The sequence below is a fragment of the Bufo gargarizans genome, chromosome 4 (genome assembly GCF_014858855.1).
Source record: "Bufo gargarizans isolate SCDJY-AF-19 chromosome 4, ASM1485885v1, whole genome shotgun sequence".
Classification (NCBI taxonomy): Eukaryota; Metazoa; Chordata; class Amphibia; order Anura; family Bufonidae; genus Bufo; species Bufo gargarizans.
The window spans coordinates 163,503,841-163,529,618 of NC_058083.1; the positions used below are offsets into that span (position 1 = coordinate 163,503,841).

General features: G+C 41.8%; 2 protein-coding genes across 4 annotated transcripts in view; both read right to left on the reverse strand.

The window, feature by feature from the left end:
* Nucleotides 1–1,281: 1,281 nt before the first annotated feature.
* Nucleotides 1,282–4,302, reverse strand: LOC122935290. Its single transcript, XM_044291055.1, has 3 exons — nucleotides 4,131–4,302; nucleotides 3,131–3,287; nucleotides 1,282–1,975 (listed from the first exon to the last, which is right to left on the reverse strand). Exons 1-3 carry the CDS (start codon nucleotides 4,300–4,302, stop codon nucleotides 1,282–1,284), a joined length of 1,023 nt encoding a protein of 340 aa, XP_044146990.1.
* A 2,226-nt stretch (nucleotides 4,303–6,528) lies between these two features.
* SI (sucrase-isomaltase) overlaps nucleotides 6,529–25,778 on the reverse strand; it is a 360,959-nt gene continuing 341,709 nt past the window's right edge. For all 3 annotated transcript variants that reach the window (XM_044289835.1, XM_044289836.1, XM_044289837.1), the window contains 10 exons: nucleotides 20,978–21,012; nucleotides 20,755–20,871; nucleotides 19,570–19,718; nucleotides 19,008–19,092; nucleotides 12,734–12,790; nucleotides 11,952–12,076; nucleotides 8,837–8,925; nucleotides 8,645–8,685; nucleotides 7,446–7,610; nucleotides 6,529–6,743 (listed from right to left, as the gene is read on the reverse strand). In XM_044289835.1, coding sequence (XP_044145770.1) covers nucleotides 6,675–6,743; nucleotides 7,446–7,610; nucleotides 8,645–8,685; nucleotides 8,837–8,925; nucleotides 11,952–12,076; nucleotides 12,734–12,790; nucleotides 19,008–19,092; nucleotides 19,570–19,718; nucleotides 20,755–20,871; nucleotides 20,978–21,012 — 932 coding nt within the window. In that variant the 3' untranslated portion in view covers nucleotides 6,529–6,674. The remainder of the gene's footprint in view (nucleotides 6,744–7,445; nucleotides 7,611–8,644; nucleotides 8,686–8,836; nucleotides 8,926–11,951; nucleotides 12,077–12,733; nucleotides 12,791–19,007; nucleotides 19,093–19,569; nucleotides 19,719–20,754; nucleotides 20,872–20,977; nucleotides 21,013–25,778) is intronic.

The window sequence follows — 25,778 nt, forward strand, 5'->3', positions numbered from 1 at the left end:
GGTTTGCTTTGTCACCACATGTCATGCGGCCTTTCGCCAGACGCAACCTGGATGACAGCAGACGTATATTTAACTATCGGCTGAGTCGAGCACGTCGGTATGTTGAATGTGCATTTGGAATACTCTCACACAAATGGAGAGTATTACTGTCATCCATACAGATGTCGCCGGACAATGCCACCCAGGTTATTAAAGCATGTGTGATCCTGCATAACTTCGTCAGGATTCATGATGCTCCATCAGAAGTTGATGAATTTGCGCCTGGTACTTCTTCATCATCTGGAGTGTTGGACCAGACCCTACATGGACGACCTGGAACAGCAGGGCTTGCAGTTCGGGCTCTCTATGAGCAATATTTTTCAAGTTCTGAGGGAGCATTGCCGTGGCAGATGGACGTAGTTCATGGCAGACTATGAAGTGTCTGGACTCTGGTCATCGTAGTATTTTTAGTTTTCTAGTGATTTTTTGAGTTATTTGGGGGGGGGGGGTTCTATGTAGATAGTGTAGGGACTCACAAGACAAAGAGGACCCTTGACGTGGGCTTGTGGGCTGGGGTTAAAATGTAGGCCCATTACACAAAATTCTCTATGTTGTCAATCAAGTTCAATGATAACATGTTAGTGATCCAAATATTATTTTGGGTGTACTACAATAACCCTCTAATACCTCTAAAATATGTAATGTTGTAATAGGTTAGTAGAGTTATCAGACATGCAATGATCTTCATTAAAATCGTAACACATCTTTTCTTTCTTTACGCAGGCAGAGGATTTCCCACCGCTGTCCAAGGTCCTACCATTTCAGTTGATGTCCGCACCTTTTTTTACTACAATTGGCTATCAATCCATGACCCATATGTATGTTTGGATTGCATCTGAAATGATGGCCCTGCGGCCCTCCGGCTGTTTGCAAACTTCATTGGCCAGCATGGCTGCACATCGTACAGTTTATAAAATTATTAAATGCCGGGATGAATAGTTTGTATAGTAATAAAGTTGGAGCCTATCAGGTTGAGCCTAGATGTCAAAGAATATATGCCCTGTCCTTGTTGTATGTATGTGTATATTCAAATAAAGACTTTGTACAATATTTTCACTGTATGCATGTGATCAAATACCTTAAAAGTCTAACCTTAGAGATTATAGTGAATGATTGAATAAAAGTCGACACATCAAAGTTTTTTTTCAAATTTTTTTGGTAATTAAAACATAACCAACAAAAATATGGCTTTACATTCAGCTTTTTGAAACAAAAAATAATCGAAATAATAACACACACAAATTATATGTTGAACAGATCACGGGTAAAAGGACCTTGCCCCTGGTGATGAGGGGCAGCCACATTACTTTGGGGTGGGTAGGTCACTGGGCCAGGTAAACTTGGTTGTGGCCTAAATGCCTGCTCCTGGGAAAAAAGGGGCTGGGAACCTGAGCTGGGCATAGCATGTTGAGGGACCATGCTGTGCCCTGGTTGTGGTTGTGGGAATAAGCTGAAAGCACGGTTTTTCAGGTTATCCACACAACACACAACCTCATGTGGATCTAACGGTGTTTTGAATATGGTGAAGACCGATGTCATGACATCCACAAAGAGGGTTTGCTGATAAGCGGGCAGCTCTTTAAAAAGATGCGCAAGCCCGCTTAGCATCCTCTCCTCACTCCCTTCTAAATGTCTCTGCCGCAAATACTCAAGCACCTGAGTCTGTACCTGTGCCTGAGTATTTGCGGCAGAATCGGGGTTCGGAGGGGCCACCCTTCTCCTGCGGGTCTGTCTCCTTCGGGGCTGTGGACTTGATTCGAGGGGTTGAGATGGTCCTTCCCGAGCTGACGACTCCTCCCTCTCTTCTTCTGGAAGCTGCTGGACAGGTTCCACCTCCTGCTCCCCAGGACGAGGGGAGTCCTGGCCATACGCTGCCTGGTCGGACTCACTGCTGGTGTTGCCAGTTTCCCTCTGTGGCTCCAGGCTGTCAACAGTGCTGTGGAAAGAGAGATAATTTGAAACAAACCATGTGCATATATGAAGTGTCTAATAATTATAAAACATATTCCCAGCACTCTCAGCCACAGAGAGCATCCGCTAGTCAGCAGTCTTAGCACCACCACTCATGGCTAGCTGGCCCCTTGACCTTTAATATAGACTATTCCTACTATATATAATAATGTGTATGCACTACTGTTATATGGGCCATGAATGTTTAGTGGAGGATAAAGACATTATATAATTAGAACATGTATTGGTACACGGTTTCCAATAGCCAGATGCTAATTTGCATACGTCAAACTCGGTTTTGGTATTGCCAGTGATGTACTGTCCTTGTCAACAATATGGTAGACAGTGCCTTCCTCTGAGCAATTGTGACCACCTGGCAAATGGACTGACACTTTATGGATGCTCCTTAGCGCACTTCTCAGCTGTTTAAAGAATGTCTTCTATTTGTGCAGGTCATGTCAGTATTTTCGCAATGCCAGATGGTAATATTAGTGTAGCATGGTGTGGACAAGGGCAGTATAGTACTTTACACATACCAAAGTGTACCAGGCATGTGCAAACCAGGTAAAGTTTCTGCATAGCCTTTTAATAAACAGGTCTTTTCCCATCTCAAACAATGGGGGCATTGTCTTATAGGTGTGTGGTCCCAATGCTGGGACCTAGACCTATCCAGAGAACAGAGCCCTGAAATTGAACGACATCACACTGCACATGCGCAGCCACCCTCCATTCATTTCTATGTGTGTGCGCTGGCTCAGCTATTGCCGTCTGCCCCATAGAAATGAATGGGAGCATGAGGCGCACATGGGCGGCACACTCCCATTCAACTTCTATATGGGAGAGGAGGGGATTAGCGCTTGGTGGTAGACGGTGGCCAGGAAATCTGGGCTCCTGCATTTCCAGTGCTCCCCGATCCTTATCGATATAGGTGCGGGTCCCAGCGGGGGGGACCCACACATATCAGACAATGGGGGCATATCCTTGCGATATGCCCCCATTGTCTAAGATGGGAAAAACCCCTTTAAAATACATTACTCTCTCGTACGGTCTAAATTTATAACTAAAATCGAAGCCAGAAGCTAGGTTTAATTGTTCGTGTACAGTAGAAATTACAAACATGACAAAATATAAATATACTCACGTCCTCACATCCAGCACTGGCCTCAAAAAGTGCAGTTGCCGGGTGTATAGATAGGGCTTCTTTCGGCGCCCACCCTCGCCACTATGCCCAACGCCCTGCACCCGTTCCCGCCGATACTGGTCTCGGCAGGACTGCCAGCGGGTCTTCACACGTTGGACTGTAGAAATATGACATAACAACCTTTCAATAGGATTATTATATAGATATGCAATGATAACGGCACATCGAAAATACAAAATACTAAAACATATATTAGCAATGCATTTGAATATAAAGGGCTTTAGGCCAAAAGTCGTTAGGTATCATTTATTAAAGTATGGGACATTCATAAAAAAAAGATTTGATAATATCTGTGCTTTAACAAAAATGACGCCATAATCTTGTTACCCACACTTTTTTATCTAGCGTCATACTGTTATTGTCTCAATGGTTACAATAAAACTATCCAACCCATCTGCAGTGACCATGCTTGCACAGTACAGGTACAATAGCGGATGTATCCAAGCTATACTGTTAGCAGCCAAATGATCGCGTCGCACGTTTGCACAATACTAACCAAGCATGTGCACTACTGATGTATCGCAGGGTTGGTGTCACCACGGACACGTGACAGGGATTTTCAAATGTTTAAAAAGTGTTTTATGTTTACATACAGGGACTAAATATATGCAGATATACTGCTGTTTATTATGAATCTACAACTCAAAGCATGTCCAGACATAATATAGCTACCGGCTTACAGCAGGCCATGATGGAAATTATACTATCCCTACAGCAGGACATACCACAGTGGTCAAGGCTGCTGTCATCAATCACTAAGTGAACCAGCAATAAAGCCTTTTCATTCCATACAGAAAAAAAGGTTGCTTTTATAGATGGAAAAAACAGTTATTGCATCATTCATTTACATCCGTAGTCACCCAAAAGATTACTAATAACGCTTTCAAGGACGGTGATTAAAAACTGATTGTTTGAAACTTAATACATACTATTACCTTACCTAACTTTCTGCGTTTGGCAGAATTGCCCTTCTCCCACTCTCGGGCCAACATCTCCTGGGTGACCTCATCCCAGCCACACTCCTTCAACACTTTATCATGGTAGAGATCTGATCGTGTGTCCCAGAGCTGGGGGCGCTCTTGGATCAGGGCCAGAAGCTTTCCAACATCCATGTTTGCAGTTGCTTTGCAGCCAAGCCAGACCGGTTCAAACCGGTTTCAGCACCTGCACTTATGCTCAGCAAAAGTTTGGCAACAAGAAACACATGGCCACAGTGGGCTGGGCCTAGCATTTGTTTAGTGACGGATCCGCAAAAAACGGATGACATACGGATGCCTTCCGTATGCATTCCGTTTTTTTGCGGACCCATTGACTTGAATGGAGCCACGGACCGTGATTTGCGACCAAATATAGGACATGTTCTATCTTTCAACGGAACGGAAAAAACGGAAATACGGAAATGGAATGCATATGGAACACATTCCGTTTTTTTGCGGACCCATTGAAATGAATGGTTTCGTATACGGACCATATACGGAACGCTAAAAACGGACCGCTAAACGGAAAAAAAAAACGGTAGTGTGAAAGAGGCCTTAATATATGTCTCTGATCAAATAATGTTTGTTCATCATGTTGAACTTTCTTGTGGTAGCCTATTGCCACTGGCCTTCATTAAACAAAATACACTAACCACCTACATTTTTTTTTCCCACAGGACAGGACTACATGGCAGGTTTGTTTTTTCGATATTGGAGTGAACAGCATTTAGAAGCTTTCTATGTATTGTGGGGGTCAGCTCAATAGTGGTAGGCACAGCAGTCTGAGACAGTGACACAACTGTGCAGTTCACACAGGGATTTGCCTGTTTTCTTTATTCTCATCCACAAGCAAAATATAAGGTCTTTACAGGCAAAACACAAAATAAATTCCTGCTCAGCTGAGCACTAACTAAACATAAAATTACCCTTTCTATATGGGCGGCCTACTACGAGCTATACGGCACAAATCAAAACAAACTCGCAGTGTCCTTTTTGTTGTTTGAGCAGACTTCAGCAGCAATGGTGAAAGGCAGTCAGTTCAATCAGTCCCTCACCCAGACATGTTCATAGTGCAAACCTTTATATCCCAGAAATGAGCTGAGCTCCATCACCTGGCTGAGAGGTCTATAGAAAACCTGTTCTGGACAGAAAGGGAATGAGGAACCCCGCTACCAACCTGCATCCTCATTCCATTAAAATAAAGGCCCGACAACACCATTTACCAAAGTCCTCATCAAACTATTTTTTGCTAAGGCAACCCATCTTTCCTGGATTTCTGATATCTAAACCAGCTTTCTTAGTTGAGATATCAACCATATATGAAAGAAACCTAGGCGATATATAGCGATTCTCTACTACTTTTCCAGTCCCTGTCTCACAGTGTTAAAAGATATAGAAGCATCAGAAGACAAGCAACTACATTTTTTAAATAAAACCCAATTGCAAAAACTATTTTTAACCATAAATATAAGCATATCTTAAAACACTGCCAATAGTCTTTTGACTGTTAATGTGTACTTTTTACCACAAAAAAGGAAACCTTCAAAACAGGGTCTTATTGACATTGACTTGAAAGTTAATATGATAAGGATGAATAGAACTAAATTAAAACAATTCTTAGGGGCAGTTATTGTCTGGGTCCCCATCACAAAAAAGAAATAAAAATTCAATACAAATATAAAAAGCCTTGGTACTGATCTCTGGTTTTGTTCCTAGTGGTACCTTGGAGCCGAACCGGAGTTCGGTATCAAGTTTTTATTTTACAGTAATAATTAATTCCTGAAGTTATTACATGAAAAGTTAATTGTGAAATGACTTCGATGTACCATGCAAGTCGATTCACTTATCCCTAATAGCCACCATTGAAGGAAAGCTTACATATTGCTGCACTTCATTCTGAAGAAACTTGTCACAGTGGCTGAGGAAATATATGGAATGGGAAGATGCGTTCAACCAGCTCCATAAGTGGCAGGTGCTCGGATAGGCAAAACGATTCAATTAACTCCTCAGGTTAGGAAGAGGGATATGGCTCCTTCTGCCTTCTGGCATTCAGTCCAAAGTTTAGGAAAACGTATATTTGCAACAACCCCGATCTCATTTAACATTCATTTTCTATGCATGTTTCAGACATAGAAAAAGGTCTAAATGTAAGAAAGCGAGGAAGCTGTATTACATTTAGAAGTGGCAGAGGATTCAATGAAGTTATGAAGAGGCTGGTGCCTCTTCATAACTTCAGCGGAACCACTGCCTGCTATAAGGCTTTATTAACACCGGTGTCTACAATGTCGGTCTTATTAAATGTGCCCCTTAATTCATAAGAATAAATCTGAACTCTACTTAAGAAACACAAAACACCAGATATATTAGACAATAACAGAATATTTATTTTGTCAAAGTGACGCATTTTATTCCTTTTCAAAGATATTGAATGTATTATAGAAAAAAATCTTTCAAAAAGCAGAGATTAATTATAAAATACTCCTCAAGTGCAAGCTTTTAGATCTCATTTATGACCATGTAACCGTAATATTATTGGCTAAATTGTACAGTTTGTTTAGTAAGTGGATTTCCAGAACCTGTGGGGAAAAAAAAAGAAAAAAAAAAGAAAAATACAATAATTAAACTTGAATATTGGGATTATGAAAAGTGATAATTTTTTGGTATTTTTATATAATTTAGCTCTGTAACAAAATCTTAAATTTAAGTACTCTAAAATAGTCAAATTGCTAGAACACATGTAGATTCCAATCAGATTCCTACAATCTGAAACATACATATATAATAATGCTTATGCTATTAATGATTTGTATATGCATATGTATGTGAATCTATTATGCCAATATAATATAAGACTCTGAGGGCCTCATATCTCAATACTGTTATGCATGTTATATTACATGACTGCTTATCCCATCATAGCCTTTTTAAAGCATATTATATAAGAGCAGAACTGTACTAAAAGCAAATGATTTACAGCCTCCACCCCAATGCAAAAAAAAAATAAAAAAAATAATCTGTTCACAAGTAACTCGATCTCCATTTGTAATCATATTGTTCTTTAGGAAGCCATAAGGGAATTACTTGCTTCTTGAAAAATTTTGACGCTGAAAAATTGCCTGCGTTTACCTTTGTCCATCTTACCTACCTTCCCTAACTGGCAATTCTACTGTATAACTTATGCATGTATAACATCAGAATGTTTCATTTAATAATGTATCTATGTTAAGCAATATTAAGTAACTTTGAGCATTATTTCATGCTTCCTATGCATCACTTACCTCATCATTTACTGTAAAAGTTGTAATGATTTCATTTGTACTATTATGTGTAACCGAAACACTACTTGCATTTGTTCCAGGGCCCCAAATATAGACATGTCCGAGATATAGGGGATTTGTTAGTGATAGATAATTATTTGACTTTATCTCACATTTTACAGTTTTCTGTGGAAAAACATATAAAGCCCATTATAGTATTTAACTGTTAACAAAACGTAATATATATATTCATCTCACAGAGTTAAAAAGATATATTAGAAATATAATCTGACAGAAGCATGGCACGTTCTCTGCCTGCATGCTCTCTATAAATGTTCAGATGTCTCTTCACTTGCCCACCTCCAAATGCCGCTCTATAATGATAAAAAAAGGGAATCTAGCATGTCTTAGTCTGTATACAGTAGGTGTGAGTGTGACATCAGAAATCCATCCCTGTCAACCTCTCCCTGCTCCCGGCAGACATGGCCACCAAAATGCTCATCTAACACCACCACCCCCGCTCAAATTCTCTGGTGATCCATGTCTATCAGAATATCTTTGCTCCTTCCTGCTAGGCACAGCCACCAGAGTAATATTGCTCCATTCACTCCATATCGGGCCGTGGCTTCCTCCTTTGCCTGCAGTGCCTCTGTCCATAGGGAAAGCATGTTCCCTCTGGTCCTGAAACAGCTAGTGCACATGCATTATAATCTGCCTAGCATAGGGTATTTATAGCATCTTCCCCTATGAGAGTGTGTCTGAGCAGTAGGTATTCTAGCTTTCTAGTCCCGGTGAAGGCGTACCTCTGTACTCCATCTCTGACCGTTTACTGGATTTGACTCTCAGCTGCCTGACGTTTGCTTCACTCTCATATTGACCCCAGCTGCCTTCCCCAATCTTTGGTCTGATAACTGGGTTAAATGAGCTCTCTCTGCCTTAACCATAGCTCAGCCACTGACTATGATTTTGCCTGTTCCTCTGGTGCAATGCACCAGTGTCTCTTGACCCGCTGTCATTGAACAGAGACTACTTCAAGAAATAGCGGGCTAGTGGTTCCTTTGCAGTCCAGATTCCTTGGGTCTACACCCACACCCACTTCCTGACACAAAGACTGCTTGCTGTGAGAGGAGAGCCGCAATGTCAACACATATGATGTATGTGACATTAGAAATAGCCAAGAAAACATGTGTACCATATCTATGTTGAGAAAAGATGCATACCTTTTCAGCCGTGAATGTTCCCATAAAATAACTTGTCATATCTATTTAATAAAGAAAGGAAAATATTAGCATCAATGTATACTGTAAACTGTCTTTGTTTTACCATACTGACAGTTATTACTTCTACATTTTTAGTTTATTTGTAAGCTACCAATTTTCTGCATGCTTGGTTTATTGTCAGGTAGTACTTACCTATATTTTCTCCATCATCCCAGAAGAGATTGCCATGAGCTGTTTCATTATCATCCAGGGCTACCAGAAGTCCCATCAATTTTTTACGGCTGCAATTTAAATAAATACATTAATGTGTAACTGCTGTTTCATTTTACTTTTAATATTATGTAGGGATGGGGATGTTAAAGGTTATGAACACCTTTAGAGAGGTATAAATATACATAGTAGAGATGATCAAATCGATTTGAAACTTTTCCCAAAAGAAAAAGTAGATTCCTATAAACCCAAATATTTTGTGATACATTTCAGACAAATCAAAAGAGACATTTGCATGTGAAAACATCTACAATCCAGCTAGGATTAACAAGAAGCTACGCGTCTCACACTTGCAGATACAGCTTAGGCTACTTTCACACCTGCGTTTAGGTTCGGATCCGTCTGGTATCTGCACAGACGGATCCGCACCTATAATGCAAACGTTTAGATCCATTCAGAACGGATCCGTTTGCATTACCATGATAGTGCAAACGGACGGATCAGTTTGAAAATTGAGCCAATACTGTGTCAACTTCAAACGGATCCGTCCCCATTGACTTACATTGTAAGTCTGGACGGATCCATTTGCCTCCGCACGGCCAGGCGGACATCCGAACGCTGCAAGCAGCGTTCGGGTGTCCGCCTGCTGAGCGGAGCGGAGGACCAACGGTGCCAGACTGATGCATTCTGAGCGGATCCGCATCCACTCACAATGCATTAGGGCTGGACGGATCCGTTCGGGGCCGCTTGTGAGAGCCTTCAAACGGAACTCACAAGTGGAGCCCCGAACGGAAGTGTGAAAGTAGCCTAATTCATCCAGCTATTTCTCAGACATTTAAACAAGCTCTCTAGTATTACTAGGAAACTAACTAAACAAGCCTCATAACAACATCTAGCTCATTCAGGACAAAAGCTCTTTATCAAATCAAAGTGTACATAATTGGCTTTTATAGCTGAGAGGCATTGAGGGGGACCTTTAGGGTACTATTTATGTTATTGACACAAGTTAATATGCCTGATAGAGATGGCCTTGCGGTTCGCCCGGCGGTCGTTTTGTGGCGAACTTTGCTCGTTCGCATGCGCCATATTATTTTGCATTGCAACGAACTTTGACCTATGACACATCCATCAGGTGGGACAGGACAGCCAATTGAGACATTTCAGCACATTGACACACCACCACCCTATAACGGAATCCGATCTGACAGACATTTTACATTCTGTGTTTTGCCCCCAATTTTTGAGGCCTATACTCCAATGGCCTACATTAAAATTGTTATTCAGTGACCGCCTAATGTACCTCCAGCCACATAATCACTTGTTCTTTTCTGTCAGTTGAATGCATAATTTCTGGGGCCTGTACTCCACTGGCCTACAGTAAAATTGTTTATCAGTTACCACCTAATGTACCTTCAGCCACATAATCACTTGTTCTTTTCTGTCAGGTGAATGCCTAATTTTTGGGGCCTATACTCCACTGGCTTACATTAAAATTGTTATTCAGTGACCGCCTAATGTACCTCCAGCTACATAATAACTTGTTCTTTTCTGTCAGGTGAATGCCTAATTTTTGGGGCCTGTACTTCATTGTCCTACTGTAAAATTGTTATTCAGTGGCCGCCTAATGTACCTCCAGCCGCATAATCACTTGTTCTTTTCTGTCAGGTGAATGCATAATTTCTGGGGCCTGTACTCCACTGGCCTACAGTTAAATTGTTTATCAGTTACCACCTAATGTACCTTCAGCCACATAATCACTTGTTCTTTTCTGTCAGGTGAATGCCTAATTTTTGGGGCCTATACTCCACTGGCTTACATTAAAATTGTTATTCAGTGACCGCCTAATGTACCTCCAGCTACATAATAACTTGTTCTTTTCTGTCAGGTGAATGCCTAATTTTTGGGGCCTGTACTTCATTGTCCTACTGTAAAATTGTTATTCAGTGGCCGCCTAATGTACCTCCAGCCGCATAATCACTTGTTCTTTTCTGTCAGGTGAATGCCTAATCTTTTGGGCCTGTACTGACCTTCAGTTAAATTGTTATCCATTGACTGTCTAATATAACTTCAGCCACATAATCACTTGTTCTTTTCTGTCAGGTGAATGCCTAATTTCTGGGGCCTATACTCCACTGGCCTACATTAAAATTATTCAGTGACCGCCTAATGTACCTCCAGCTACATAATCACTTGTTCTTTTCTGTCAGGTGAATGCCAAATTTTTGGGGCCTGTATTCCCGAAATTTTTATAGGCTCCAGCAGGGCACATTTTTGAGAGTTTCCTTTTAAGACTCCTAAAAATGGCCATGTTGTGGGACTATTTGTGCACTTCTAGTAAGTATTTGGTCGCTGCAAATATGACCTGAAGGTTTTTAAGGTTCGCCTGCCATTAAAGTGAATGGGGCCCCTCCGCGAACGCATGTTTTGCAAACATTTGATCGCGAACGAGCGTTTGCTTTACGTCCCGGCCGTCACTAATGCCTGATGACTACGGTAGGCTAAACAATGATCCTATTGGGTACTGGGAAAATATATGCAAATAGGTATGTCTAACACTAGTGGGACTGTCTCATTTCAGCAAAATGCATTTATCATGTAAACAAAATTGATACAAGACACTAACTAAAGTATTATGATTCTCCATATTGCCTCAATTGCTAGCTTGATTCACTTTTCAATCACATTGTAGCCTATTCATTTTCACAGGTTACAGCCACTGCTGCACTCAAGCAGGGAAGGCTGTGCTTGCACATTATTGGCAAAATCATCAGCGTTTCTTGTGGCTGGGATGGCATAGACACATATGTGCAGCAGGTTCCATCCCACCCACTTGGTAACTGCACTGCGGAGGTGGCCATAACTGCTGGAAACAAACTGTCTTATACTGCCTGACTTCTAAACTTGATTATTTGACCTTAACCTCTACTTGATCTCTGTACTGACTCTGAGCTGCCAACCTTAACCTCGGACTGTTCATTGGTTTGCACAAGCTCAGCCTGCCCTGTCCTTTCCCTGATCCTTTAGTGCTCTGTACGTGTGTCACAAGTGAAAAAAGGCCAAATTCTGATAATTAATAAAAATAATGTTGTCTACCCACCTGTAAACTGTGTTATTTGCAGGTTCTTGCCATGGTATAATATGTCCACCTCTAACATGAAGATTAATTTTTTCAAGAGGAGTATCCAATTGCACTTTCTTACCCCTTTCACCAACCACTTTACCCTATAAAATAATCATATTTAAAGCTTTACTGGAATGCCGCAAGCTATTTTTATTTATAAATAAGGTTTTAAATTACACACTTTTTGATTCAATGTGACTGCACCATGCTATTTCATACTTCACTTACAAGTCTCCCATATTTCTCTATTTTTCTCTGCCCATGTCAGAACTGCATATTTTTTTTGTAGATGTCACTTTATACAAATACAGTAAGGTACGAAAGGCCCCTTTACATGATCTTATTTCCGAAACTGTCTTGTCCAAAGGTTTCGCCAATGACCCAAGGAAACAGCAACCGCTTGCTCACTGGGTTAAAGCATTACAGGTGCAGTCACCTACATCATAATTTCTAAGCAGTATATTATGATGTCTAAACATATTGAATTGATTTGCTTATGGTCCTGTGATAGGACTGAATCGCTGCTGTTTTACTGTAGATGGGTGAATAAACCCCTCTCGATCAAAATGATCTGGAGTTTTGCTTCTTCTTTGCTTGTGTGAGTTTGGACCATGGATCTTAGCCCTGGTTGTTGGCACCCTCTCTTAACTTGTGAAGTGCTGTTTTTCTTGCACTAGATTAATCTGTCAGTTATTAATACTTTTCCCTCATCCCAACAGTCAGGAAGGAGAATTAGAGTGGAATCAACAAAATCTTACCGTGTGGTAGTCATACCACCGAGCATTCGGTACATAGGCATCTACCACTGTTTGGCCCTAAAACAAGAAATTATTGTTAACATTCATTGTCAGCCATTACAAGCAGTATTTTAAAAAATATACATTATTAGCTTGCATTCTCAAGATACATACAGCTAATGTCTACAACTAATTACACTGCTAATTATAGTTCTGAATTTTGTATAAAAATATCACAGATGGGTTGCTAGAAAGTAGCGTAAGATCAACAAAGTGCGACAAAATAGTGCCTGGATGTTCCAGCTGCGCACCAGTATTAGTCACTGTGATACATCTGGTAAATCTTTAGACTTTCTATTCTAAGTTTACACTATTTATATATTAGAAAACATTTGAAACTCGGTCCCATTTTATATGTCTTTATCAAGTGGGCCATATTTACTAATGTGAAATAAATGTTGTCATAATTTGGTGCATTTTTGGCAAAGTTTGGTACATGGAGGGCAATTATCATTCAATTTGTGCCAGAAAAGTGGAATAAAAAAGTTCCAAACTGTATGTTTGCAACATCTTGTATGTTGTAACTGTATGTATGCATACAACTTAAAAAAAAAATAGTTTGTGTTTTTTTTTTTTTTTTTTTTACGTCACCCATTTTCTAAAAGGCGCATGGCCAGTCACAAATTTGTTTTCACTTACAAACAGCTTTTTGGAGCAAATGAAGCCAGAAATCTTTGGCAGCTCAGAACTGACTGCCAGAGGATTTATGATGAGGTCTGTGCATCCTCTGGCAGGGGAGGGATTGTGTCATCTGCAGAAAGGGATTGTATCATGGTGTGGTCTGCCCAAAGGATATGGCCATACTACGCAGCTGTAGAGTCTCCTTGTGTCTGTGTACTGCACAGCCATACAAACCACAGCAGGTTCAAATCAACTATTTGAATTGCATTGTTTATTTGGTCTTCATTATTAATGGCCATGCCATTTTGCAGGACCGACTACACAATGTGATCCTGATTAGTTCAATTGATTCCGCTTCCGCTTGTACAGCTGCACGGTACTCTGCTGCAAGGCGGCCGTGTCACAGCCACGGCAGGGCCATTCCATGTAGCACTAACCTTACACTTTAACCAATCATTATGGATAGTTACTAGTGTTGAGCGAACCCGAACTTCAAAGTTTAGATCCGTACCGAAATTTGCGAGTTCAGGTACCCGGACCCGAAACCGAACTTTGCAGCAAAAGTTTGGGTTCGAGTTCGGTGTTCGGGCATTTAATAACGCTTGTTGAAAGGCTGCAGGGCAACCAATCAACAAGCTTTTAAACTGTGGGCATTTAAAAGCCATCACAGCCATGCCTAGCAATGGCATGGCTGTGATTGTCCAGTGTATCATGTGACCCAGGCTCTACAGTATACAAGCTGGGTCATGTGTAGTATCATCCATCAGCTCTGAGTAGTGCAGGGACAGAAAGCAGGCAGCTGAAGCGAGGGAGAGTGTTAGGAATCTCATCTGGCTATTTATTCTGTGGGTGACCTATAGTGATTATTTTGTGGGTGCAATGCACCATCTTTGTACCCCTGACACAGAAATAAAATAATTAATCTGGCTGTTAATTCTGTAGGTGACCTATAACGATCTTTTGTGGGTGCAAAGCACCATCTTTGTACCCCTTAATATAGTTAATCCGTCTGTTAGATTGGTGGGTGACATATACCCATTTTTTATGTGAGGTACACCTGCACTGCATACGTGACAGGAAAATTAATATAGTTAATCTGTCTGTTAGTTCAGTGGGTGACCTCAAAGAATGAGGAGAGCGTCAAATAAGGGACATGGCCCTGGTCGTGGTGCTGCTGGTGTTGGTGGAGCTTCTTTTACAGGGAGAGGACATGGTCGATCTTTGCCTGCTACAAGCCCAAATGAAACACCTTCCTCAGGTGCAAGTAGGCAATAGAATGTTCAGCATTATTTTGTAGGCCAGAATACCGGTGTACAAATGATAAGGCCAGAACAAGTAGAGGCGGTAGTAGATTGGATGGCTGACAGTGCCTCCAGTTCCTTCACATTGTCTCCCACCCAGTCCCCTGCTGAAAGCACAAAGTTGGCACCTGCAACCCATGGGCATCTGTCTGTCACCTCACCCCCTTGCAAATCAGCCAAGCAGTCTGAACCCTGAGTCATGCAGCAGTCTCTTAGGCTTTTTGATGACTCTGCTGGCAGGGTTTCCGTGGGCCATCTATCCAGCCCAACCACTTGTGTTTCAGGATGTGGATATGGGAGGACCACCGCAGCACATTTATGATGATGACGAAACATAGGTGCCAACTGCGGAGGCTTTCTGCAGTGTGCAGACTGGCAAGGAGTGAAGAGTGGGTGGAAGATGATGTGGAGGATGATGAAGTCCTAGACCCCGCATGGAATCAAGGTCATCCGGGTGACGTGTGCAGTGCGGTGGTGGTCACACAGCATCAGCCGCACATAAAAAGAGGGAGCAGGATGCAAAAGCAGAGTGGCCGACCCCTAGCCAATATGCCTGCTGCTGTCCACCTCACACAGGGACTGAGCAGACCAAAGCCAGCTCCAAGGAGTTCCCAGGCATGGCAGTTCTTTAGACAATGTGCTGATGACAAGACACATGTGGTTTGTACGCTGTGCAATTGTAGCCGGAAATGAGGCATAATTGTTCTAAACCTGAGAACTACCTGCATAACCAGGCATCTAAATGCAAAGCATGAGCTGCAGTGGAGTACACACCTCAAAAACCACAAAAGATATCAGACTCCTCCTGCTCCCTCTTCTGCTGCAGTCTCGGCCTCTTCCTCCCCCTCTGGAGTGACAGTGGCACCTGCCACCCCGCAAACAGAGGATGTGGCAGCAACACCAACACCTCCACCACCATCACCAAGCATCTCCACACTGTCCCATGAAAGTGTTCAGCTGTCCATCCCCCAAACACTGGATAGAAATAGGAAGTAGCCCCCTACCCACCAGCGATCCCTGGTTCGGAATGCCAGCATTTAAAAATTCCTGGCCTTTGAAATGCTGTTATTCCATCTGGTGGAGACAGAGACTTTTAAAAACCTTATGGCTGTGGCTGTCCTACAGTACGTGGTTCCCAGCTGCCACTACTTTTCCACGTGAGCCATTCCTGCCCTGCACAACCAAATGATGGACAAAATCAGGTGTGCACTGCACAACACCATCTGTTGCAAGATCCACATAACCACCAATACGTGGACAAGTAAGCACGGGCAGGGACGTTTTTATCTCCCTAACAGCACACTGGGTAAATGGCCTGAGGCGTATAGTAGTTTGGTGCATGTCCTACCACCACCGAGGATTTTAGGACATTTCTCGTTGCCTCCTGTTGCTTCCTACTCTGCTTCCTCCTCTACTGCCTCCTCATCCGGTCAGTGTAACACTTTCACCACCAACTTCAGCACAGCCTGGGGGAAACAACAGCAGGCTGTTTTGAAACTCATCTGTCTGGGGGGAAAACCCCACACAGTGCAGGAGCTGTGGACGGGCATGGAACAACAGACTGTTGAATGGTTGGTGCCACTGAGCCTCAAGCCTGGCCTGGTGGTGTGATAACGGGTGAAATCTCTTAGCAGCTCTGGGGCTAGCTGGTTTGATGCACATCCCTTGCCTGGTGCATTTGCTTAATTTGGTGGTGCAGAGGTTCCTGAAAAATTACCCTGATATGTCAGAGCTGCTGCAGAACGTGTGGGCCTTCTGTGTGTGCTCTCGTCGTTCTCACCCTGCTGCTTGCCTGTCTGCGCTGCAGCATAACTTCAGCCTTCCCGCTCACCGCTTCATATGCGACATGCCCACAAGATGGAACTCCTCCTTGCACATGCTGTAGAGACTGTGCGAGCAGCAGCAGTATGCACAGGTGAGTCGCTCTGTAGAACAGCACCATTTCACCACCAACGAGTGGGCCTCCATGAGGGATGTGTGTGCCGGGTTACACTGTTTTGAGTACTCCACCAACATGGCCAGTGCCAATGATGCAGTCATCAGCATTACTATCCCACTTTTATGTCTCCTTGAAAAAACACTTTGAGTGATGATGGAAGAGGATGTGGCACAGGAGGAAGAGGAAGAGATAGAGGGATCATTTCCACAGTTATCAGGCCAGTCATTCACAAGTGGCTCAGAGGGTGGGTTCCTGCACCAACATAGGCCAGGTACACAACTGTCCAGCCAGGTCACAGTTCTGCAGGATGAGGAGGAAGAGGAGTATTATGATGATGATGAGGAACCGTGTTCACAGCAGGGTGGCACCCAAAGCAGCTTATGCGCATCAATGGAGCGTGGCTGGGGGGATACATGGGACATAGACGATACACCTCCCTAAGAGGACAGCTTGTCGTTGCCTCTGGATAGCCTGGCACACATGAGCGACTACATGCTGCAGTGCCTGTGCAACGACCGCTGAGTTGCCCTCATTCTAACCAGTGCTGATTATTGGGTGGCCACCCTGCTGGATCCCCGCTACAAGAACAACGTGCTGTCCTTAATTCTGTCACTGGAGCGTGATCGTAAGATGTGCCAGTACAAGCGCATGCTGGTAGACGCCCTGCTGATGGCATTCACACCTGACAGCGGGGGCTCAGTGGATGCACAAGGCAAAGGTAAAGGAGGAGAAGAAAGTCACCAGCGCAGCAGGGGCACCGCCAGCACTTTAGAATGGAGAGTTAGTATGGCCGAAATGTGGAAAAGTTTTGTCAGCATGCCACAACAATCAGCACCACCAGCTGATACGGAATGTCTTAGCAGGAGGCAGCATTTTAGCAACATGGTGGAACAGTACGTGTGCACATGCCTACACTGATGGGTCTGCCCCATTCAACTTCTGGGTCTCCAAATTGGGCACATGACCTGAACTTGTCCTTTTTGCCTTGGAGGTGCTGGCCTGCCCTGAGGCCAGTGTATTAACCGAAAATGTGTTTAGCACGGCAGGGGGGGTGATCACAGACAAGTGCAGCCGCCTGTCCACAGCTAACATGAACAAGCTCACGTTCATTAAAATGAATCAGGCATGGATCCCACAGGACTTGTCCGTACCTTGTGCTGAATAGACAAGTATATTGGCCGCACACAGCCATACTCCAGCGCACTTTCTCTTTGCGTTCTCTTTTCCATTTTCTAATGTTTTGGGGCCTTCCCAAATTTATAAAAAATAAATAAATATTTCCTCCTCAACCGCCGCTTCAACCTACACTGCCACATCTACCGCCTCCTAAACCTCCTACTCCACTTTGACCGCCGCCTCCTAGTTCAAGATTATTATTTTTATGTATTTTTCTGTTCTATGTTATTTTAAGTCATTTCCCTATCCAGATTTGTTTGCAGGGCAATTGTCCTCCTTTAAGCCCCATTTTGCTTCCGTTTGCAGCCCTCTTGCCCTTACTATGACTATTTTAACAGCCATTTTAGTGCACCATAAGTTCGGGTCCCCATTGACTTCAATGGGGTTCAGGTTCGAAATTGGGTCCCGTACCCAAACTTTATCCTGAAGTTCAGTTGAAGCCGGCGAACCGGAACATCCACGGGGCCGCTCATTAGTGATGAGCGGGATGGGATATATTTGAATTCGTGATATTTCACAAATATTTTAGAATATGTAGAATATTCGTCATATATTGGCAAATTCGAGAATTCTAGATTATTTCATTGAATGCGAAAAATCGGCGTAATGCAAATTCGTACCGCAAAATACAGGCGTGGGTCACTTTGGTTAAATTTTTCAAGCTACTAGAAGTTTCATGAGTTTCTCCTGAGACTGGAGAAAATGGTTGGCACAGCAGAACATTAGCTTTATATGCTTTATATGCTTTATAGTTTTTTTCAATGGAAAAAAAGTGCTCCAATATATTCATGATTGCGCTAATTTGCAGTGATTAGAATATTTTTTTGCACTACATGCAACTTCCCATTTTAGCAGGTCTGACTACAGATTACTGATTGGTGCACTAAGTATTGTTGTGAACTTGACATTGCTTCCTTCTCATTGGCCCACAAGCACGAAGCAGAGAGGAATCGTGTTCAGATAGAAAAAAAATGCTGAATATTCGATATAACAAATATACACTATATTCTAAATATTTGCGCATTCTCAAAGTGGCGATATTCACAAAAAAAAATTGCTATTCTAATATTTGCGCTCAACACTACCGCTCATCCCTAATAGTTACCTAATGATGATTTTTATCTCTACAACCAAATTGTGACATTTGCATGATATGATAAACCTAATAGTTTACTCCTGTGAAGTTATACATTCGTACCAGTCTAAGAGCTGGGCTGATCATAAATGCTGGTCCCCATAAGAACTGCTCGTAGACATCCCAAGTTTCTTTGTCATCTGTAAATCTTTTATGAAGAAGGGAAACATTGATTAATTTTAGCACTTCAACTTTGTAAATTACTGATTAAAATAGATCAAAAGCAGAATGTCAGTAAAGGTGATGGTGGATGTGAGTAATCATAGGTGGGTTGAAATTGGCATAGGCTTCTATTACAGCATGACATTAGTATGTCCAAACAGATATATAAAAAAAAAAAAGTTGTCTATAGTAATGCCAGTCTCAGCAACCATGTCACCAGAGCTAAGGGACAGAAGCAGAAGGTCCTTATATGGTACATGGTGCCACAATTTGGTTCGATTTTAAGCACTGAACTATCAGGATCATAGTTGTTGTGGTGGCACAAAAAATATATAAGTAACAAATGTCTTTCCACCTCTCTCTCTTTTTCTCACTATGTATAGAGTTTTTTTTAATGTTTACTTAAAGCAGTTTTACATTGGGACATTAAATAGTTGGAAAGTCAGAAAGCTTTAGAACTTACTCATGTAATAGGGGCCGGATAACAGTAGAGCCTTCGGTATGTGCTTCATACATTAGTGTGTACAAATATGGCAGAAGTCTGTATCTGATGTTAAGAACATTTCTGGATATACTCTTAAAGTTGTCATCAAAACTGACAGGATCTTGGCGCTTAAAGAAGCAAATATAGAAACAAAAACTGTTATAGGCATGTTATCGAGAAGAAAAATATACAAAAAAGTATCTCCCAGGGAAAATCAAACTTTTTAGGCAGGGTGCTTGCTCTCCTTAACGAGACCAGCTATATATGGAGACTTATTGGCAATGCTCAATGGAAAAAAAAAAAATCCAAAAAGGTATCTCCCAGGGAACCAGAACTATGTCATTAGTGCCATCTTCTGGATGTGACTCCCTATGTGTCAAAACCCGACTTTTTAACAAGCCTTGGAACATTGCAAGAAAAAATATCAGATCCATGACTTCTTAGCAGCGCTAAATGGAATGGAGACTTTTTGGCAATGTCAGACGGGAACAAATATGAAAGAGATGTCTCCCAGGCTTGCTAAAAAGTCAGACTTGGGCTCATAGGGAGCCATTTCCAAAAGGTTTTTTTTCCTATGGAACATTGCCAGTCTCCAAACCATGGAGCACTGCAAAAAAGTCTCGATACATAGCTGGTCTTTTTAAAAAGAGCTATCATCCTGCCCAAGTTGTATTAAAAGCATCACACTCAGCCAGAAGCCAACTCCACGCTGATGAGGGACAAGCACCCTGAAATAACTGTCAATAGATGGATATTTGGCTTTTTTTTTTTTTTTTTTTTTACCTTGCCATGTTCTAAGGCATGTTAAAAAGTTGGACTGATGCATAGGGAGACACTTCAAGAAGTGCTAGAAAAATGTTTCTCTTTTCCTGGGAGATCCCTGTTTGCTTATTTTTCCCCATGGAGCATTGTCAATAAACCTCCATACACGTCTAGTCTCTTTAAGAAGAGGCCCTTAAAGGGTACCCTTGTTTATAGGTATGATATGTAATATGGAGGACACCACATTGCTGTCTGAAAGCAAAAGCATAATGTAAACAAGCTTCATAAAAAATAAGCATCACAAAAAGTATCAAAAAAATTAGCCATATCCGTTATAATTTGATATTTATATCATTTTTGGCTATTACATTTTGTTACCCTTGCCTAACTGAATTTACTTACCATGTAATCTTTCCCATTATGGTTCCTAGAATAAGGATAAAATGCACCAAGTAGCATCCATCGAGCACACAATTCATACGTAGTGTCACCAAAGAATCCACAAATGTCTGCACCAGTCTATAAAATTAAGAGGAAAAAGACATGGTTTAATTGACTTAATAGTATTATTTTCATGAGCGTAAAATACAGTATATACTACAAGTAGAAGAATTTTTTTTCTTACATAAGATATGCCGAAAAGACTAAACTCCATCATACCTGAAAAATAAATGAAAATATAGATATAGTTCTTTAAATAGAAACAATTTTCAGATACAGAAATACATTGTCTAAAATGTAGCATATACTAATCTACATATAGAAATATATTTTCCTTATCACAACACCCATATCTTTCTCATGCTATGAAAATTTCTCAATGACTGTCCACACTAGTTTAACATTTTATGACTGCTTGTGGATGGCCAATAGACCTCATATTACAGGAGTGTGTGATACTGAGTAGGACAGAAAGATACCGCAGTTCAATTTCTGAAATACAGTATCTTTAATAATACTTAGAAATCTATAGATTACTATAAATCAACATAACATTTAGAGAACTAGCTCTAGGTTAAATCCCAAATTTAAAATTCTGCCCACATTCTTGCTTTATACAGTATATAGTATGTGCTGCTTACAAAAGGCTAAAAGAGAATATACAGGGTGATAAAAAAAAATAATGGGTCAAAATTATAGCCCCGGTATTTATAACTGAGAGAACATAACACAAAGTAACAAGAAAAGGCACACTATTTATCCAAGTTTTATTTAGACACTACAGATGTTTGATGCTAGCTCCATTGGTGACACTGCAGATGTCTAGGCAATAGTCTATCTAGTTCTGTCTGGATGCGTGCCAGCATATCATTGTTTGGGGGGTACTATCTTTCCTTGGGGAGAGAATGCCTTAATCGGTGTGATGAGACTTATAGGCTATAAATGCTTCTCTGGAATTCTGGGAAGAAAGGGATGAAAATTAGCTCTTAACAAACTGTGCCTCTAATGCTATCAGATGTAAGGCACCTATCCTATAAGTCAATGTTCAAACCTTTAAATAGGCCTTGAGACATGACTCGGTTATTAAATGAGCCAACACTTCATCTGCAGACAGCTGTTTTGGGATGATTGCCCCTCATCAGTGCAGAGCAGAAAGTACTGGCTTAACTGGATGAGAAGCCTAAGTCAGGATTCTCACCCAGTTAAGCCAGTACTATCTGCTCTGCACTGATGAAGTGCAATCACCCCAAAACATCTGTCTGCAGATAAGTTTTTTTTTTTTATATCTTAATTATGTCTCAAGGCATATGTAAAGGGTTGAACATTGACGTACTTATAATTAAATTAACTTCTGAGATGACAGGCAGTGTAATGAACAGGAAGCGGTGCTCACATAGAGCACCATCTGATCTTCAAACAGCTGATCGGCGGGGGGTGCCGGGTGTTGAACACCTGTCAATCTGATATTGGTGACCTATCCTGAGGATAGGTCATCAATATAAAACCACTGCAAGACCCATTTATTTTTCAAAAACATATTTATTGGTATAACAGCGAGATGAAGAAAATGTACATGGTATGTAAATCATTACATAATAAATGAACATAGATCTCCAATATTGTTGAATAGAGAGGAGTGAATCGAAGTTGACATAGTGGAATTTGAGGAAAAATTTGATTCCCACCGAATCCGAATTTCCTCACGCTTCGTGGTAACGAATCTCATGGCTGCTGCTCGTGTTAGGACATGGAGCAAGGAACTCTTGGAATGAGGGATCACCCACAATGCCATACATGCATTCTTCACGTGTATAGTGAAGAAACTACTTACAAGCAGCAGCAGGTAGACCTGGAGCAGGACCTGAACCAGCAGGTGGTGGCATACTTGGAGTGCAACCTTCCAACCCACATTGAATATCTGCTGGACTATATGGCAGCAAAAAAATTGATTTCTGGCCGCAACTAGCAGAGTTTGCTCGGAAAAGCTGTCCTGCCCGGCCAGTAGTGTGCCATCAGAGCGGGTATTTAGTGCGGCGGGGGCCATAGTTACCCCAAGGAGAACTCTCCTGTCCATCCAAAATGTGGATATACTGACCTTTGTCAAGATGAATCAGGCGTGGATCAGCCAGGATTTCCACCCACCAATGCCTAAAGCATCAGACTAGATCATCCATGGTGCCACACCAACACTTTGACAAAAGAGACCGGTTTCTTTTGGCTATCTGCTAGTATTCTGATGATGCCACCCGCCTAATGCCACACATCTGATGCCAAGTGCTCCTTCTTTTACCCACCATCTTCAGCTGGTACTGGTATTGCCACCCACCTCCCCACTCTGGCAACAGGTAACTCTGTGGTCTCCTGATGCTGCTTCCACCTCACCACTTATGTCTCCTAATGCTGCTGCTACCACCTTCACACTGTCATTGTGCCACTCTGTGGCCTCCTAATGCTGTTGCCACCTCCACACTGTTATTGTGCAGCACGTGGCTTCCTCCTGATGCTGCTGCTGCCACCTCTACACTGTCATTGTGCCACTCTGTGGCCTCCTGATGCTTCTGCTGCCACCTTCACACTGTCATTGTGCAACCCTGTGGCCTCTTTCTAATGCTGCTGCTGCTACCTCCACAGTCTGTCATTGTGCCACTCTGTGGCCTCTTCCTGATCCTGTTGCCACCTCCAGACTCTGTTATTGGGCCATTCTGTGAACTTTTCATGTTGTTCCCACTCTCCCCACTTCATGACTGGGCCACTATTTTGCCTTTCAGCCTGGCTGACATCATCATTTATTTCACCCTTCTGATCTGTGATAAAGAAGGAAAAATGAGACGCACAACGGATCCTGTCTATGTAACAGTTGTAAGACCTGCATGATATGTCACCTATTTTGCATCAGAATTGGCCTATGATTTGGTAGCCAAAAGCAGGAGTGGGTGCAAAACACAGACAACATGCAAATATTCCATTCATGTGTCATCTCTGTTTTGGATCCACTCCTGTTTTTTTTTGGGCTTTAGCAATACTGATGGATTACTGACCCAATGCTGACCAAGAAAAGGTGGATGCTCCACAGACAGGATCAGTTTATTGGGGCTTATTGTTCTGTCGGATCAGAGGATGGGCAAAATAATCAGTGACGTCAACACAAACTTACTGCTGACACCCTCTCCACTGTCGGGGCACTCTACAGTTTCAGTAGACATCTATGTGGAATCAGCTGACGACGGTGTAAAATGAGTGTGCTTCTTCTGGACACTAACATCGACTTGTAAGGCTGAGTAAACACTTGAGTTATTTGGTCTGTCTTGGCACCGTAACTGCCCAAATAAGTGAAGTTTGCAGTGATTCTAAGAGTGAAGCCTGTCATCTGCGTGTAATACTGACTCACAGTATTGTTTCACTACCACAGCAGACTCCCTATGCGTGTTACTGTGTTCTACACCACTATAAAGGCTCTCTGCAGCCAGGAAATAGCCGTTTTTAATTCAGCACTAATAAATTTGGATCAAAACAAATGTTTTTGGAAAATTCAGGGAACCGGCCGAATCGAATATTTTAAAAAATGTGCTCATCTCTATTGTTGAACAATGTCAAATGTAATGAATTAACAGAACATAACATATGTAGATAAGTAGGAACCAAGCCTACCTTATAAGTTAAAAAGGTTTCAACTCTCGCAACTGTCACAGTCAAAAAATAAAAGGGATAAGGGGGGTTGAGGAGAACGAGCAGTCTAGCCTTCCATGTACTAAAGCAGATATTTAGAGAGATATGAAATACTGTAATTTAGGAGAGTTGGCACGGTTTAACCACGGATTCCATATTTGCTAGCATCATTCCCTGGTAGTGCGCCCCCTAGGTGTCAAAATATCTTTAAACTTTTTAAAATACAGGGCTGAAAACATTATTGCTATATCTATTGCCTAATGTGAAAAATGTTGATTAAGAATTTCCACATCAGAATAGGTAAAGGTGGAATCGGTAAAGAGATGTGATGTCAGTGGCAAGAGGGTCAATGGGTAGGGAGTATAGTGTCTGAAAAAAAGATGAAATTGTTGGTAAATTTTAACAGGGTTAGAGGTAACCTGCCCCCTTCTATCTTTAATTTAGTTTGCCGGGTACTTAATCTGTCTGCAAGCATTTTATCCGGTTTATTGGCTAGTTTGTAAAACTTTGTCTGGGTCCATCTCAGGGTTTTCTCAGTACGGTGCAGAAGGGCTGCATCAAGCTGAAGCTTTGTGTCTTTAATAGCTTTAATGAGATACAGGGAGCTGTACAACCCATTTAAGGGTGCTTTCACATATTGGCAGATTTTGCTGCAGACATTGCTACAGATGAAATCATATCCGTTTATCTGGATAAGGCTTGATGAAATCTATGCGCTTGCTAGGAAAACAACCCCATTTAGTAACTGTCAGCCACAGAAATTTTGGCATTAAAATCTGATGCAGCGTGTAAAGGAACCAAGTAGCGTGTAAAGGCACCCCAAAAAGATATAGTCATTAAATCTGCATATACTAAAAAAACTGTTATATTTTTGCACAGTTATTAAAGTTAAACATTTTCCAATCCTTATAGAGTAAAAAAAAATACATAATTTTTTTATTTTTTATGATTTAGTTAGATAATTATATTGCTGTAGTGCGACAAACATTATTTATCTTTGATGCCTCTTTCCAGTTATCTTTCCTTAAAAAATAATTCCTCCAAATATCTGTTCTAATTTATTTTGTTTTCTTTTAACACCCAAAACTAAGGGTTTATGCACATCTGCATTCATCTCATTTATTTGGGGAATCAGCTTGCTCATTTTTTTAGCTATTTCTGTTTTGCTTGTATTGGCTCAGGTTCAACTGCCACCTCTCACTCTTAGGCCTCTTTCACACGGGCATCACGTTTTGGCTCCGGATGCGTCCCTGGTGCATTGCAGCAAACCCGCGCGAGTAGGTACACAATTGCAGTCAGTTTTGACTGCGATTGCGTTC

Bases quoted from the DNA above. Each gene is read 5' to 3' on its own strand.
- LOC122935290 (XM_044291055.1), bottom strand. From the start codon at position 4,302: ATGGATGTTGGAAAGCTTCTGGCCCTGATCCAAGAGCGCCCCCAGCTC. The intron at 3,288-4,130 runs GTAAGGTAATAG...ATATTTCTACAG, and splicing joins TGCCAAACGCAGAAAGTTAG to TCCAACGTGTGAAGACCCGC. The intron at 1,976-3,130 runs GTGAGTATATTT...CTCTTTCCACAG, and splicing joins CCAGTGCTGGATGTGAGGAC to CACTGTTGACAGCCTGGAGC.